This window comes from Camelus ferus, chromosome 21 (assembly GCF_009834535.1).
Source record: "Camelus ferus isolate YT-003-E chromosome 21, BCGSAC_Cfer_1.0, whole genome shotgun sequence".
Lineage (NCBI taxonomy): Eukaryota > Metazoa > Chordata > Mammalia > Artiodactyla > Camelidae > Camelus > Camelus ferus.
The window spans coordinates 4,030,202-4,046,820 of record NC_045716.1 but is presented as its reverse complement, the minus strand read 5'-3'; the positions used below and the strand labels follow the sequence as shown (position 1 = coordinate 4,046,820).

The 16,619-nt window shown below is 37.2% G+C and overlaps 1 protein-coding gene and 1 non-coding gene across 2 annotated transcripts in view; both read right to left on the bottom strand.

The window, feature by feature from the left end:
- Window positions 1-16,193, bottom strand: part of ACBD6 (acyl-CoA binding domain containing 6) — a 158,758-nt gene extending 142,565 nt beyond the window's left edge. Inside the window, exons 1-3 of the mRNA XM_032463616.1 lie at window positions 15,602-16,193; window positions 8,360-8,424; window positions 6,176-6,272 (exon numbers count right to left, since the gene is read on the bottom strand). Of these exons, the coding sequence (XP_032319507.1) occupies window positions 6,176-6,272; window positions 8,360-8,424; window positions 15,602-15,823 (384 nt within the window). The 5' untranslated portion in view covers window positions 15,824-16,193. The remainder of the gene's footprint in view (window positions 1-6,175; window positions 6,273-8,359; window positions 8,425-15,601) is intronic.
- Window positions 2,575-2,647, bottom strand: TRNAL-AAG. The gene has a single exon. It is a non-coding gene; the product is annotated as a tRNA-Leu (tRNA).
- Window positions 16,194-16,619: the final 426 nt, after the last annotated feature.

The window sequence follows — 16,619 nt, the reverse complement described above, 5'->3', positions numbered from 1 at the left end:
CCAGGCTCTGATCACAGTTTATGTGGGCCATTTCTCAGGGTTGTGTGTACAGTAAGCCACCTTCAGGGATGAGGTGATGTCCCAACCCCTGACAAAGAGCAGGCTTGCTTCCACCTGCTATGAAAGTGGTGAATCCCCAAAGCTCAGTGCTCCTTCCCTACAGCACAACCCACTGCACATGCAGGAATCCATCTAGGCCCACCTGTGTCATCCCTGTGGGACTCGGCGGACACAAGAAACTGATGCAAATCAAATGAAGCTCATGCAGTTTGCTACGCCATGAATAATAAAGCCCTTTGGTTCAGACCCAAGAGTTCTGTACGTCTGCCAGCATCTAAGAAACAGTAACAGACTAACTTATTAGTTTGCAAGTAGGACACAATCGTAGACCTTTCACAGTTCTTCACAGTGAATAAATAAGTGAATGGAGGAGAAGGGAAAGCCCATCCTTAAGTGAATTGTCAAATAATAAATATAGAAGAAATGATGGAGTTAGAAAATCATTAATGGATGTTAAAACTGGTGGATGAAATCTGATTAGGAAAAAGATATTTACATGGTCTCAACGTATCTCCTTACAAATTACTCATTAATTACAAAGGAGGGGGAAGCAAGTTACAGTAGAGAAATCTGCAGACACCACCTTAAACAAGTGACAGAAGTTAACATAACCAATACTGAGACAGACTTCATGGATCTCCTGGTACAATGCATTGAGAAGGACACAATTCTGTGGTATTCCTTCTAAAAATGTATAATCTGAATCTAATTATGAGGAAGCATCAGACAAACCCAAATTGAGGGGCATTCTACAAAATAACTGTGCAAAAATATCACAGTTAAGAAAGAAAAAGGAAGGCTGAGAAACTTCCCGATTATAGGAAACTAAACAAGACGTGTCAGCTAGATGCAACTCACGGTCCTGGATTGGATGATGGATCAGAATTTTAAAAAATAACTATGAAAGATATATTTTAGATAAATGATAAATTTGAATATGGACTATGGATTTGACAACACTGAATCAATATTTTAAAATTCCTGATTTTTGAGAAAAAAAGAATCACTGTACACTGCTGGTAGGACTATAAATTGGTATAGCTCTTGTGGGAAACAGAATGGAGGTTGTTCAAAAAATTAAAAATAGAACTCCCATATGATCCAGCAATCCCACTTCTGGGTATATATATAAAGGAAATAAAATCGGGATCTCAGAGATATCTGCAGTCTCGTGTTTATTGCAGCAGTATTCACAATAGCCAATATACGGAAACAACCTAAGTGTCCATCTATGGATGAATGCATAAACAAGATGTGGTACATACACACAATGGAATATTATTTAGCCATGAAAAAGAAGAAAATCCTGCCATTTATGACAATATGGATTAACCTGGAGGACATTATGCTAAGTGAAATAAGCCAGACAGAGAAAGACAAAAATTACATGATCTCACTTACATGTGGAATCTAATAAAATCTAAAAGTCGAATTCATAGAAGCAGAGAATAGAATGGTGTTTACCAGTGGCTGGGAAAAATGGGGAGATGTTGGTCAAATGGTACAAAGTTGCAGTTATGTAGGATGAGTAAGTCTAGGGATCTATTGTACAGGCATGATGTGTACAGTCAATAATACTGTACTGAGTACTGGAGATATGCTGAGAGTAAATGTCACATGCTCTCATCACACATAGAGAAAAGGTGACTATGAGAGATGATACATTTATTAGCTTTACTGTGGTAATCATTCTACGATGTACATGTATACCAAATCATCATGTTGTAACCTGAAATATATAATTTTTATATTAAAAAAATACATATACACACACATATATATATAAATGCCCTGCAGGAACTCTGAGCCCAGGGTTCTAAAAAAAAGGAATTTTAAAAGAACTCATGACACTAAAAATAAATTACCAATTTTGATCATTGTGGTGTAGTAACATAATGACGTATTTAGTAGTAAAGGGACATGTTGCCTCCAACTTACCTAAAATGGTTCAGAAATAATAATAAAATGATTCAGAAGAAATTTATTTATATGTATATGTGTACGTGTGTGTGTAAATAAAGAATGCTAAAACAAATGTAATCAACTGGTGTACCCAGATGAAAGCCGTGCCAAAGTTCCTTGTACTATTCTTGAAATTTTAAAATTATATCAAGTATACATTAGTTAATAATAATAAACTGTTATGAGTTACTAACAAATACATTAGTCAATAATAATATATTGCAAATACGAAATTTTCTTAGAGCGTAGATCTCAAGTGTTCTTACCACACACACACACAAAACATGGTCACAATGGGAGGTGATGGATATATTAATTAGCTTGATTGTGATATCATTTCATAATATACACATACATCCAACATCAAAACATCATGTTGTATACCTTAAATATTATATACAATTTTTATTTGTCAAAAATAAAAATAAAAGTAAATTATACCAAAATAAAAACTCACCCTAACTTCTCCCCCAAAAAATCAAATAAATAAAAGCAAAAGAATTGCCTTAATTATGTTAGACATTCGACAATACGTTCTTTTTTTTTTTTTAATGGAGGTACTGGGGATTGAACCCAGGACCTCGTACATCTTAAGCACATGCTCTACCACTTGAGCTATACCCTCCCCTTCAACAATACATTCTTGAGATAAGGTGAAGCATAACAGGAAACAGTCAAAGGGTTACATTTTAAAGCATTGTTCATTTTATACTTGGGCACCATGTAGCTTTGATTTAAAAAGTAATTTTCTATACATATAAGTTTACATCTTTTTGAAATATATATATGTATTTTAATATACATATAATGTCGGCTATAGAATGGATAGCAAGAGTAGTTAAGAGTGGGGATCTGGACTCATGTAAGCATAGGTCCAAATCCCAGCACCATCATTTCTTAGTTGGCCAGTCTTAGGCAAGTTACTAAACCTCTCTGTTCCGGAATTTCCTCATTTTTAAAATACAGACAATACTAGTTTCTAATTCTTAAAATTCTTGTGAAGATTTCAATGGTCAATACATGTAAAAAGCTTATAGTACATTCAGCATGAGAGTTTCTATTATTTCATTGTTTTTAGAAACAAATATCGCAAGGAAGTGAAAGAATAATACACAGAAAACTATAAACCATTGATGAAGGAAATTAAAGAAGACTTTAAAAAATGGAAAGATATCCCATGCTCTTGGATTGGAAGAATCAATATTGTTAAAATGGTCACACTGCCCAAGGCAATCTACAGATTTAATGCAATCCCTATCCAATTACCCAGGACATATTTCACAGAACTAGAACAAATCATAATAAAATTTATATGGAGCCATCAAAGACCTAGAATTGCCAAAGCATTACTGAAGAGAAAGAAAGAGGCTGGAGGAATAACTCTCCCAGACTTCAGACAATACTATAGAGCTACAGTCATCAAGACAGCATGGTATTGGTACAAAAACAGACATATAGATCAATGGAACGGAATAGAGAGCCCAGAAATGAACCCACAAACTTTTGGTCAACTCATCTTCGACAAAGGAGGCAAGAATATACAATGGAATAAAGACAGTCTCTTCAGCAAATGGTGTTGGGAAAACTGGACAGCAGCATGTAAAGCAATGAAGCTAGAACACTCCCTTACACCATACACAAAAATAAACTCAAAATGGATCAAACTTAAACATAAGACAAGATACAATAAACCTCCTAGAAGAAAATATAGGCAAAACATTATCTGACATACATCTTAAAAATGTTCTCCTAGAACAGTCTACTCAAGCAATAGAAATAAAAGCAAGAATAAACAAATGGGACCTAATGAAACTTACAAGCTTCTGCACAGCAAAGGAAACCATAAGTAAAACAAAAAGACAACCTACGGAATGGGAGAAAATTTTTGCAAATGAAACTGACAAAGGCTTGATCTCCAGAATATATAAGCAGCTCATATGACTTAGTAAGAAACAACCAAACAACCCAATCCAAAAGTGGTCAAAAGACCTAAACGAGCAATTCTCCAAGGAAGACATACAAATGATCAATAGGCACCTGAAAAAAATGCTCAATATCACTAATTATCAGAGAAATGCAAATCAAAACTACAATGAGGTATCACCTCACACCAGTCAGAATGGCCATCATTCAAAAATCCACAAATGACAAATGCTGGAGAGGCTGTGGAGAAAGGGGAACCCTCCTACACTGCTGGTTGGAATGCAGTTTGGTGCAGCCACTCTGGAAAACAGTATGGAGATTCATCAAAAGACTAGGAACAGACTTACTGTATGACCCAGGAATCCCGCTCCTGGGCATATACCCAGAAGGAACCCTACTTCAGGATGACACCTGCACCCCAATGTTCATAGCAGCACTATTTACAATAGCCAAGACATGGAGACAGCCTAAATGTCCATCAACGGATGACTGGATAAAGAAGATGTGGTATATTTATACAATGGAATACTACTCAGCCATAAAAACCGACAACATAACGCCATTTGCAGCAACATGGATGCTCCTGGAGAATGTCATTCTAAGTGAAGTAAGCCAGAAAGAGAAAGAAAAATACCATATGAGATTGCTCATATGTGGAATCTAAAAAAAAAAAAAAAAAAAAAAAAAAAAAACCAACCAAACAAAGCATAAATACAAAACAGAAACAGACTCATAGACATAGAATACAAACTTGCGGTTGCCAAGGGGGCGGAGGGTGGGAAGGGATAGACGGGATTTCAAAACTGTAGAACAGATAAACAAGATTATACTGTATAGCACAGGGAAATATATACAAGATCTTATGGTAGCTCACAGAGAAAAAAATGTGACAATGAATATATATATGTTCATGTATAACTGAAAAATTGTGCTCTACACTGGAATTTGACACAACATTGTAAAATGATTATAGATCAATAAAAAATGTTAAAAAAAAAAAAAAGAAACAAATATCAAATGAAAATGATTCTTTTAACCTAAAAGATAATGAACTCAGTATCAAATCTCTTGAGATTGAGGTAATGATCTGCCCCATACCAATCAAAAACAAGTGGGAAAAAAAGCTACAACTCAAAGGTACCAGCCCAGTGTTTAAACTAAAAATTAGAATGAAATGGAACATAAAATTCCTCTTTACAACTAGATTATGATGTTAAAATAGTTTTAGAATGAGGTATTAAAGAATCACTTTTACCTGAAAGTGGCTCTGGTTCTGCTCAGTTTACTCAAGTTTATATAAGTTCAACAGGTAAAATTTAGGTATTTTAAAATATACCCTTAATGCTTGTTTGGGCTTCCATAAGGAAGAACTACCTCACTATGTGGACTGTGTAAGCATTTGTAAGAGTCATAGTTAATGACATTTTACTTAATAAGTAAGGTATTGAAGGTAAGAAATCACAAATTCTGTTACTCATCAGGAGTTATAAACTCAAATGCCTACAGAGGCCAGGCATTGGAAACGGTTGTGTATAAGTCAATGGGGAAGGACTGAGACCACAGCAGCTAGATCTGAACAGCAAGGACTAACCTGAAGGCATGCAAATTCAAGTCCTACTTTGTTTTTTTAAATATTGTATTCAGGATGCATTCAGGTCAGAGAGGCACCAATGAATTTCAGATTTTAAGTCCTTAGGACCTTTATGATACATACCTGCATGCAAATTTGATGTTTCATTAAAGATATTAATAAAATGGAATGTTTGTGAGAACGAATACTCACGCACATCAAAAACATCAGGAAATGTTTCAATGATTTCCAAAAGGTATCCCATATTTTATCCCTATTAACAAGCATTTTGTTCTTGCATAGAAGGTGTGCATAAAAAAAAAAACTGAAGAGAAACCTATCATTTCTCAAGATAATAATGATGATCTAAAGTTAAACTATTTCAAATTCTGAAATGAATTGAATTTTTCATGATTAAAAGTACAATTATGCTTTTGAAAGTTCTCTACAATTAAGAAGTTCTATCAGTAGCAGACTATGTTAACACATAAGCAACAGTATTTTTAGGCAGATAAATACTAAAATAACTTTATAATCTTTTGATTTGAGAAAATAAAACTTTAAGGATGTTATTTAAGCCTAAAGCTTAGCTTTAAACATTCATTTGAGAGAAAGATGCTATGTTTTGGGAAAGTATTATTTACAATCATTAAGTCTTACCTGAGGATTCCACCCTGGATCTAATTTTTTAACTACTGCGATATATTCCTGCATTGCTTGGCTGGGACTTGAATCGCCAAGGGCTTTCCATGCTTCCCTATAATACAGAATATCCAAAATGACCTATCATTAACTATGTAAGGAAAACAAACAGCACATTTCTTTTTTATTATTAAGAAAATGACTTACATATTTTAAGGGTCAAGAGATACAGATATAACAAGCAATAGGTGAGGAGCCTTCTCTTTTTGCATTTACATTGGTCCACAGCAATACAGACCGTATCACGCCACCTAAGGAGCCCTTTTAGACTTTTTTTCCTTAGTCAGCCTCCTTCATGAAATCTAAAAGAAAAAAATTTTTTAATGGAAGGACTGGGGATTGAACATAGGACCTCGTGCATGCTAAGCACATGCTCTACCACTGAGCTACACATAACACCCTGTGAAATTTTTAAATTACACATATATTGCACATTTGTTGAATTTTGGAAGACCACAAACTACTGTAATATCTAAGGTTTTATAATTCCTCAAAACTGAGATTTCACCCCTGTTGAGAATATATGGTCTCCAGACAAGAGAAGTGGCTTCCATCTTATGAATTAGCTGTGCTTACAGCATTTCAGTAATATGTTAACTAATTATCACACAAAATAATATTCTGTGGGAAAGTGCTTCAAACTTCCTATTTGAAGATGTGAGAAATACACCTTCCCCTTCTGCTCTTATCATCTGTCTGATGGTTTCCTCACCTACAGAGTGCTCTTGCCAAAAATGATTAATCATGATTAGAATCAGGTTAAATATTTGGCAAGAGCAACATACAGGTGACATGTCATTGACAATTCATCACATGATGGGGCACAAGATAGCAGTTTGTCCCATTGTTAACGATAAGAGTCAGGACTTAGTAAAAGCAGCATCTCCAGTTTTCTTCTTTGTAATTAATCTAGTGGTTTTAGCAACTATTAATGATTCTTGCCTAAATTATTATCACAGTGGTTGTAAAATCTAAACTTTTAAAAATTGCTAAAAAGAGTGGAAAACTAGGCAAACACGGGGGAAAATAATGGCAAATTTATAAAATTTTGTAAGTCAAAACAAAAAACTCACAATAAAATTTACATCAGGTATTCTCTGCAACAGTAATAAAATGCCAGTCAGAAAACTACTGGTTATCATTAGCAAAGAAAGCTTGTGCCAGAATGAAAATCAATGTACCGCCTCCCTTGCTGAGGATGTCCCACACACACACAAAAGTGAGCTGAACTAAACAGTCGTGTTTAATGACATTACTGATTTGCACTTGGGTTCAAGCTCTCCATCTCCTTACAGCTGGGTAACAAACAGTTCCTAGACAAGCAACTCGTACAGGGGAGCACATTATGAGGTGCACCGCTCTAGAAGGTAAAGTGGGACTCCAGTTTTAGCACTCCTTCTCTCTACAACCATATTTCATCTTTTCTTTTTGAACCCTGTCCTCTATACTTTTAATTCCAGGGCTGATGCTCCAAAGTCCTTCCTTCGATAACTAAGCTTCCCTATTGTACGCAATTTCTCTCTTTTCACTTAGACAAGGTAAGAGGAAATAAGGCCTCATATGGTAAGAGGTAATGTTTGAATTATAAGTGAAACAAATCTGGGATGCATAATCCTTTTATGTATTCAGGAAAGAAGTGGACTTGGTATCTTTTTTTTTCCCACTTCTGCCCAAGAATTTATTATAAGCACTTCTTTGCTGTGGTGTGGGTAAGAACTAGAAATGAGGAGATAAAACTGGGGCAGCGGAGAAGTGTGAAAAAATAGGGATTTACCCTGCTCTTCTCCCTTGCCATCCTCCTGGCCTTCTTCCAAAGATCCTTCCAGAAAGGAGAAGTAGTGACCCATAGGGAAGGCAAATTTCAAACAACAGCCCTTACAATCACTCTCTAAGAAGCTGTTCATATGTAAGGAATGTATGTCTGTAAGAACTACTTATATACCACATCATGGCATAAGAATCCTTTTGGAGACTTATCTAAAATCGGATTCTTCTAATCTCTCTCCCACTGCCTGTCATTAGCACAGTCTACAGCAGAAAGAGATTAATATAAAAATAATTCTTTAATCTGCTCACTACTTTCTAATTCCTAAACACCTAAACCATTTACAACAACCACATTAGATCCCAAGAGTTTCTTACCATTTTTGCTTTCCTTCAAAGTCAAAGAAGCTTGGTTTAGGAGTATTGCAATTTCCAACTTTGACCTAAATGAAGGAGGGGGAAAAAAATTAAGAACTTATTTTTCAAAGAAATGCCAGAGAAACTTTTTATGTTTAAATGTATTCTGTACATTTTGTAACTACACGTTAGAAAATACCTGCATCTGTATAGAGTAACAAAATTTAACATTCTTTCCAAAAGCAAACAAAGAAACAAACTTTAAATACAGGCTGCTGTGGCTTATTGCATAAAACAACTGTCATCTAACACTGTGATTCACAAAAAAACAAGTTGCAGTCCTACATTAGCAGACTTACAGATATAAAACAAATTATAAATATAGATTATACAATCCTTACTACCATTTATAATAGAGGAATTAAACAATTAATTAAACAAGCTTTAAAGTACAGTTTATCAGAATTCATAATATTACCTATCTATGCTGATTCTCATAATACTATCAGCATTTTATCTCTCCTAAAGTCCAGGATAAAGCACACTATTTTTAAAGAGCCTTTTATGAAACTGATCAAAATAAATTTAGATGCTGAAAGCCATGCAAAAAATTTCAAGGTTTCTCAACAACAATATAAATTCTGTCTATGCCACAATAATCTTCTCGTTTGTAGTCAATACTTATTTTTAATCCACAAATAACAACTGTAGTTAAACTATGAAGTAATTACTTTCACTGTGAAGAAGCATAAAATGAAATTCATGCAAGTGCAGAATTCACCACACAGCCAATTCCACTGCCAGAAGTAATCTCCCTTTCTGACGAGCTCTGACAGCACTTACTCTGTATCTCTGATGGCACTTTTAACTTGTGTTAGCAAGTTCTGTGTAGTCTCATCTTTCTATTAGAACACAGCCTCTGAGAAACCATTCTTAACTCATTCACTGCACACAATACAGTGTCTAACTTAAAACTAAAAAAAAAAAAATGCTTGTTGAATATAGAGTGAATACATTAGGCATGTGTTCAACAAAATATCCATTTTCTCTAAGGCTAAATACCACACTCTGAACCCTATCTACTTCTCAGGGACCTTTCCACTTTCTCCTGTTACTCTTACACTTGCTAAAATCAAACTGATGGTCTACTCACCGATCAGATTTTTTTTTAGTACATATATATATATTCTTTTTATTGAAGTATAGTCAGTTTACAATGTTGTGTTAATTTCTGGTGTACAGCACAATGCTTCAGTCATACATGAAAATATATATATTCATTTTCATATTCTTTTTCACCATAAGTTACTACGAGATATTGAATATAGTTCCCTGTGTTATACAGTATGAACTTGTTGTTTATCTATTTTATATTATATTAGTATCTGCAAATCTTCACCAACCAGATTGGTCTACCCCTGCCTTCGTAATTTTTATTTGATTTTGCTCATGTTATTTCCCTCACCTGAAAAGCCTTCTTTTCTGCCCTCAGCTTTTCAAAATGCTACACCTCCTTTTTCCACTCAAGGTTCAGATTCTAAGAACCCTTTCAGTCTATGATGATCCCATCCATCTCTGATTTCCTAACAACTACCATCTCTATTATTGGCTTAGCAATGAATCACCTGGCCCTCTGGTCAGTTCTAAAACGTACACTTAACACAGGGGCAGCCCTGTTGTGCTGGGACAGAGGGAAGGATGGGTGAGAGAGCAGGAGCTGCATTTCTTGAACAATCACTATAAACCAAAAGCTTCACGTATGTTGTAGCAAATGAGCCACACAACAGTCCTGTCAGGCTTGCCATTACAAACTCATTCCATAGTGGGTACAGAGAAGCTGAGGAGGGCTGTCACAGCTGACGCTAGGGAATCTTGAATTAGTAGTCAGGACTCAACTCCAGGACAGTTTGACTCCAAAGTCCAACATTCTTTTTCTACATACCACTCTGTTTTACACGCTACATAGAGTCTAGGCTTCAGTTCTGGCATCTCTAAAATAACTTGATGAGGGGTGGCGGGTAGAGCTCAGTGGTAGAGCGCACACTCAGTATGCATGAGGTCCTGGGTTCAATCCCCAGTACCTTCATTAAAAAACAAAAATTTTTTTTAAAAAATAAATAAAATCACTTGAATTACTGGATTTTTAGAAATATAAGATGAGATAAACCACTAGAGATAAAAACAGCAGTTATTACTATTTGTGGGTTTTTTATGCAGACAATAGCCAGCAGACAGTAGCAGAAGTCTCTGCCGGACACACGGTCAACAATTTAACATTACATGTGGCCACGCACCTTCTGCCCACATCTAGGGGACTGCACATGTGTGAAAGTGATGTGAATATTTTACTTAAAAAGAAAGGGGGCTTATCCTCCCCTCTCCCTGTGTCCTGGCTAGAAGATGCATGTGGTAATGTTGAGCCACCTCTGGCCATGGAAAGAGCATCTTAGGGCAGCAGTTCTCAAATGCCTTTACACTCTTAGAAACTGAGCACCCCAAAGAGCTTTTCTTTATGTGGCTTATGTCCATCAATATTTACTGGGTTAGAAATTAAAAGACATTTAAAAATATGTATTAATTCATTTAAAGGTAACAAACTCATTACATGTGAAAATACGTAACAAAGTTTTATGAAAAATAACTATATATTTTAAAGCAAAAATATTAGTAAGAAAAGTGACACTGCCCTACATTTTGCAAATCTCTTTACTGTCTGTCTTAATAGGAGGCAGGTGTATTCTACTTCTGCATTCAATCTATTATAATACGTTGCTTTGGATGAAGTATTTGAAGAAAATTCAACTTTACATACACATTTGTTAGAAAAGAAAGAAGTATTTCAGTAACATTTTCAGATTATTATGGATATTCCTCTTTGATACCATACCAAAACTCAACAAGTGGCAATTTCTTTAAGGAGAGTTGCAAATGTGGAATCTGAAATAACAAATTTTTCATACTGTTACATTAAAATCCATTGGTATTACCTGCACTTTGAATGCATCTTTTACCCACACATAATTTGTAACACCATTCCCTGCAATATCTGAAAACACAGTTTACTGAGTTATGCAGATCTTCCAAATGTTGTCACATTTCACTATCCGTTCAATAGCAAAAGTTCATGATCATTAAAACCATCACTAATCTTATAAAGTATTTTAGTATTAGGAAGCTGTCAAGCTTAAGTGGCAGATACAAATTTTCCAAAATTTTATTTTTTTAACTTTTTTTTTTTTAATTGAGGGGGGAATTAGGTTTACTTATTCATTTTAATGGAGGTACTGGGGATTGAACTCAGGACCTTGTGCATGCTAAGCACGTGCTCTACCACTAAGCTATATACCCTTCCCCTCCAAACTTTTAATTTTTGCTTAAGGTCTCAAATGTTATCACTGGCAACAAATACTGTCAGTTGTTTTCCTTGATGCCACAGACTGACTATTCATTTTCAAGAAACTGTATGCCAAATACTCAAATTTGAGTAAGCATGGTTTATCTGTGAGTTGCTCTATTAAGTAAAAATGTTTCATGAAGAAAGTGGATAGTTCAACTTGAAACTCAAAAATTATACAAGTGCTTTTCCTCAAAACAGCCAACATAATTCAGTATGCAGCTGAAGTGTTCTGTGTGTACCCCCATTTCATCACACATATTAAAGACTTGTACTCAAGAGTTAATACTAAATAAAAGTCAATTTTTACTGCTTCATCAAAGAACTTTTTTAAGTGAAACTGGCCCTTTTTCACTCTGAGTACATGGCGGTAAAAAAAATTACTAGTACAGTCTGCTGCCAGTGCCTTGATTCATGCTAATGTATCAGCAGTTTTATCGACCATGACAGCACAGAAAAAAAGGCAAATACAAGCAGACCTCGTTTTACTGCACTTCGCTTTATTATGCTTTGCAGATACCGCCCTTTTTTTTCACAAATTGAAGGTATGTGGCAACCCTGCATCAAACAAGTCTATTAGAACCATTTTTCTAATAGCATTTGCTCACGTCACGTCTCTAGGTCACATTCTGCTAATTCTCCCAATATTTCAAGCCCTCCACCAGCTCCAAAGAGACTATGAGTCACTGGAGGCTCAGACAATGTTTAGCATTTTCTAGCAATAAAGGTTTTTTAAATTGAGGTTTTACCTTTTTTTTAGATAACGCTGTTTCACATTTAATAGACTACATTATAGTGTACACATAAATTTTATATGCATTGGGAAACCAAAAAATTCAAATGACTCACTTTTACTTTGATATCTGCTTTACTGAAGTGGTCTAGAACCAACGGCTCAACATCTCCAAGGAATGCCTGTAGCGTCTTTGTATTATTATGAAAATAGGTGTGACTTTATAGATATCCTCTGAAAGTCTAAGGGATTCTCAGCATCTGTAGACCATAGTTTGAGAACTGCTGCCTTAGGGGGTGGCTGAACTACATACAAGACAGACGAAGACTAAGCCCCTGGATGATCTCATGAAGCAGAACCATCCTACCACCCCTATATCACCAGACCATTATATGAGATGAAAATGAAAGTTCAGCAGCTGACCCTGCACTAGAACTGACTCAGAAGCTTTTGTATTCCCAAATTCAAAGAATAGCTCTGGATCCAGAAAAGACTGGGAAAATAAAACTACCAGATTTTAGGACATCATGAGTAACAGTTTCCAAATCATTAGATAATGAATCCTACGCTATGAAACAGAGTTATAAAATGTACCACTTTAACAGAGCGTCCAAATTCTGCTCTCTGATAAATACATGATACATCCAGTGCCCCGAGACAGACAATTTCAATAGAGGCTGCTAGTGGTAAATGCCAGTGAATCAAGTGTTCTCAGGTTAAAGTTTTAGGAGGACATGTTGAGTATTCCCACTTGAGCTAGTCCTAAAGGCTCCTCAACAGGGGTTTGAAATTTTCATTGTCCTACAGTTTTCACAGGTGTCAATTAGTCACCTTTTGCTGGGAGAGTGCAGGCTATTGCACAGAGGACCAAACAAAACAAAACACCCCAGTTAATTGGTGTGATCTTTTTGAAACTTCACTAAAAGATGCTTGTGGAGCCGTAGGCTTATCTGAGACCAAAAGAGCTACTATGTTAGGTAAGTTTAGGGGTCTGCCTGAGAAAATAAGGTTCATATCTCAACTTACTTTTGTCTGTCATCTTCCTGCTGACAAAACAGGGTGCTATTCCAAATTAAAAATGTAATCATTTTATGAGAAAATTAGATTTTATGAGAAATGCAGTTATTTTATGAGATATTTTGATCCACCATGTAGGAATTATTATTGGACTTTCAACTTTGTTATTCTATCAAAGGTGCTATTTTTAATCCTGTCATAGAATTCTACTAAAAACAAAATATTTAGAAGACATTAATAGTGTCCTCTGTCCTATCTAAGTAATCAAAATCTTATTCTCTAATTCTCTAACAATAAGGAATTTCATATTCAGATACAGTATATCTCTAAACACTCTAATGTCAAAGAGGGTGAGGAACACGCACCTCTTACAGACTATCTGGGTGAAGTATACTTGGGACAGAATGGCTGCCAGCTGACAGGTGCCTATAGTTCACTGATGACTCAGGTATCAGATATTTAGTAATGATAGCATGATATCAATAAATTAAAATATGTCACAGAAAGATAAACAATGTTCTCTAGGAAATCTGGAGAAAATTAGTCTTACGCTGCCCAGAGAATCATTAGTCAGCCATGCAACTGGTCCAAGCACAATGCTCAATAAATTCTTGTTAAATAATTCAAAGTATCATTTTAATTTTTTTAGGCCAGGATAAGTGACCAAAGAGAAAACAGATATCCAGAACCTCTGCAAGAAAGCAAATTCCAAGGCCAATTTAGGGACCATTTTCTTTCTTTTTTTTTTTTTTTTAAAGTATTTTTATTTGCTTGTTTTAGGGGGTAGGTAATTAGATGTTTATTTATTTATTTTAATGAAGATACTGGGGATTGAACCCAGGACCTCATGCATGCTAAACATGCGCTCTACCACTGGGCTATACCCTCCCCACTGAGGGGCAATTTTCATTCAACACTATGATTTACACCATTTGTTCCTAGAGCCATATCTCTCAGGTCACTTTTATATTCACCATCTTCAAAAGAAAGTACTACTTTCTACTAAATATATTCAGTTTAAGAATACAGAGGGACCCCACAACAATTTTTTAAAAATTGAGGGGGAAATAGATACCAAGAGCCAAAAAAAAAAAGTTTTAAAATTTTTTAATAAAATAAAATGGGCAATTATCCAGAACTTAATTGTTTCCAGTGTTCCAAAAAGCTGAAGTTTTCCTGAACCGTTATTTAACTCTTAGCAATTTTTCACATGTTTAAATCTAGACTCAAGTAACTTTTCAAGTCTCCTGATGGCAAGTATCATGAATGCTTTTGCTTCTCTGCATTCCCCATAGGCATAACACCCAAGTGTTGGGCCTATAAAAGATGCTGAACAAGTATTTGTTAATTATGATAAAGCAATTATTTTTCCAACCCAATTACTGTTTGATGATGGATTAAAAATGTCTCATATGACATTATTATTTCCATATTTCCAGATAATGTTCAAAGCCTCAGACAGAGTCAAGAGCTACAATCTGATTGTAGTTCTGACTGATTTACCTGTATGATGATAGGCAAACTATCTACTCTCTTTGGGTTTCCTTTTTTGTAAAGAAGGCGATTACCTCATCTGTTGTTTACTAGATCTAAAGTTTTTATAATTGTATCTAATTGACAAAAGCATATGCAGCCAAAACAGAAGTCTAAGATATTTAAGGTTAAAAAAAAACACAACAGGAAAAGTAGTAATACATTATTTTGTATTACATCACCCTTTTAATTGCAGTCATATTATTCTGATAGATCTCAAAATATCATTTTTTAGCATCACCTCATTTACTTTCATGACTCTTTGGCAAGAGTAAATGATAAATCTCATTCTGTAAAAGTTCTGAAGCTGGTTAAAGCCTAATGCAAGGTCACTGAGCAAGTCAGAGAAGACAGAAAAACTGTCATTCAGTGTCCAGGTAAACATCACTCCCTAGGATAGCAGACAGGTCCTTTCCATGTCCAGAATGATGCTAATCCTTAGCAGATGATTAAAAAACAAAATACATACACATATACACACTTCATTACACCTGGCCACTAACCAAGCACGTTCCCTACCAGATTTTGGAAAAAGGAGAAGGCCTCTGGTCCCTCTCCCGCAGCCACCCCTTCCCTGCGACTTTACCTGCTTGTACCTGGCATACAGGTACAAGAGCTGTTCCCTGCTGGCGACCTGAACCAGGCCCTGGAGATGCGCGGCAGCCTTCTCAAACAGCTCTGTCAGGCTCCTGACCGCCTCGGTCTCGGGGCTCTGGAGGGATTCCATATCCCCGGAGTCGTCCCCCGAGCTCAGCTCTCCGCCGCTGTCGCCCGTGGTGGCCCCTGAAGGCAGGAACGGCGAAGCCATATGTCCTTGCCCGGCCCTCCCTCCCGGGTTCCTGTCTTCTTCAGATCGAATGTAAGTACCGCCGGCTTGGGGGCCCGGCCCACCAGCCTCGGTCCTGAGCCCGAGCTCGAGTCGGACCCAACCTCACTCCGCGTTCCCTCGCTTAACTCTGCCTCCCTCCCTCACCTTCCCTCACAGGGCGTGCAGGGAGGGCTCCGCCACCCTCTGCTGCTCTCTCCCTGCTGTCTCGGCCTCTTCCGGCTTCCCCTGGCTAACAGAGCGACCGCGGTCGCCCAAGGCCCCTCCAGCCGCGTCGGGGCCTGGGAGCAGCGCAGCCAGGAGGTCCTGGAGGGAAGGAGGTGGGGGCGGGGCGATGGGCGGTGGGGGCGGGGCGGAAGGCGGGGCAGGGGCGAGGCGGCGCGAGCGCGGGGCGACGTGCGCGACGGAGCACGCGCCGGGGCTCCTGACGGCTGTTTGTTCCGGGCCCGGCGCGGGAAGCGTGGGGGCCCCCGCCCCTGTATTGGGGGACTCATGCGACCGCGCTGGGGAGCTGTTGCTTGAAGAAACTGTCCTCAGTCGTTGAGGTGTTAGTTAATCGTTCCGTTGAAATTGCCGGAACCCATTCTCGGCTAGGCCATCGCGGGTGGGAGAAGGAGGCCGTCTATTTCTTAGTGTAGCGATAGGCGAGGAGTCGCGGGAAACTTGGAGCTGAGGACGAAGGTTCCGCCTGCGCCCGCCTCCCCGGATAATGTGTCTCCTGCACCCCCAAAACGGGCCTCGGGATTCATCTGTTGCTCTAGAGTTTGGTTCTGACTTG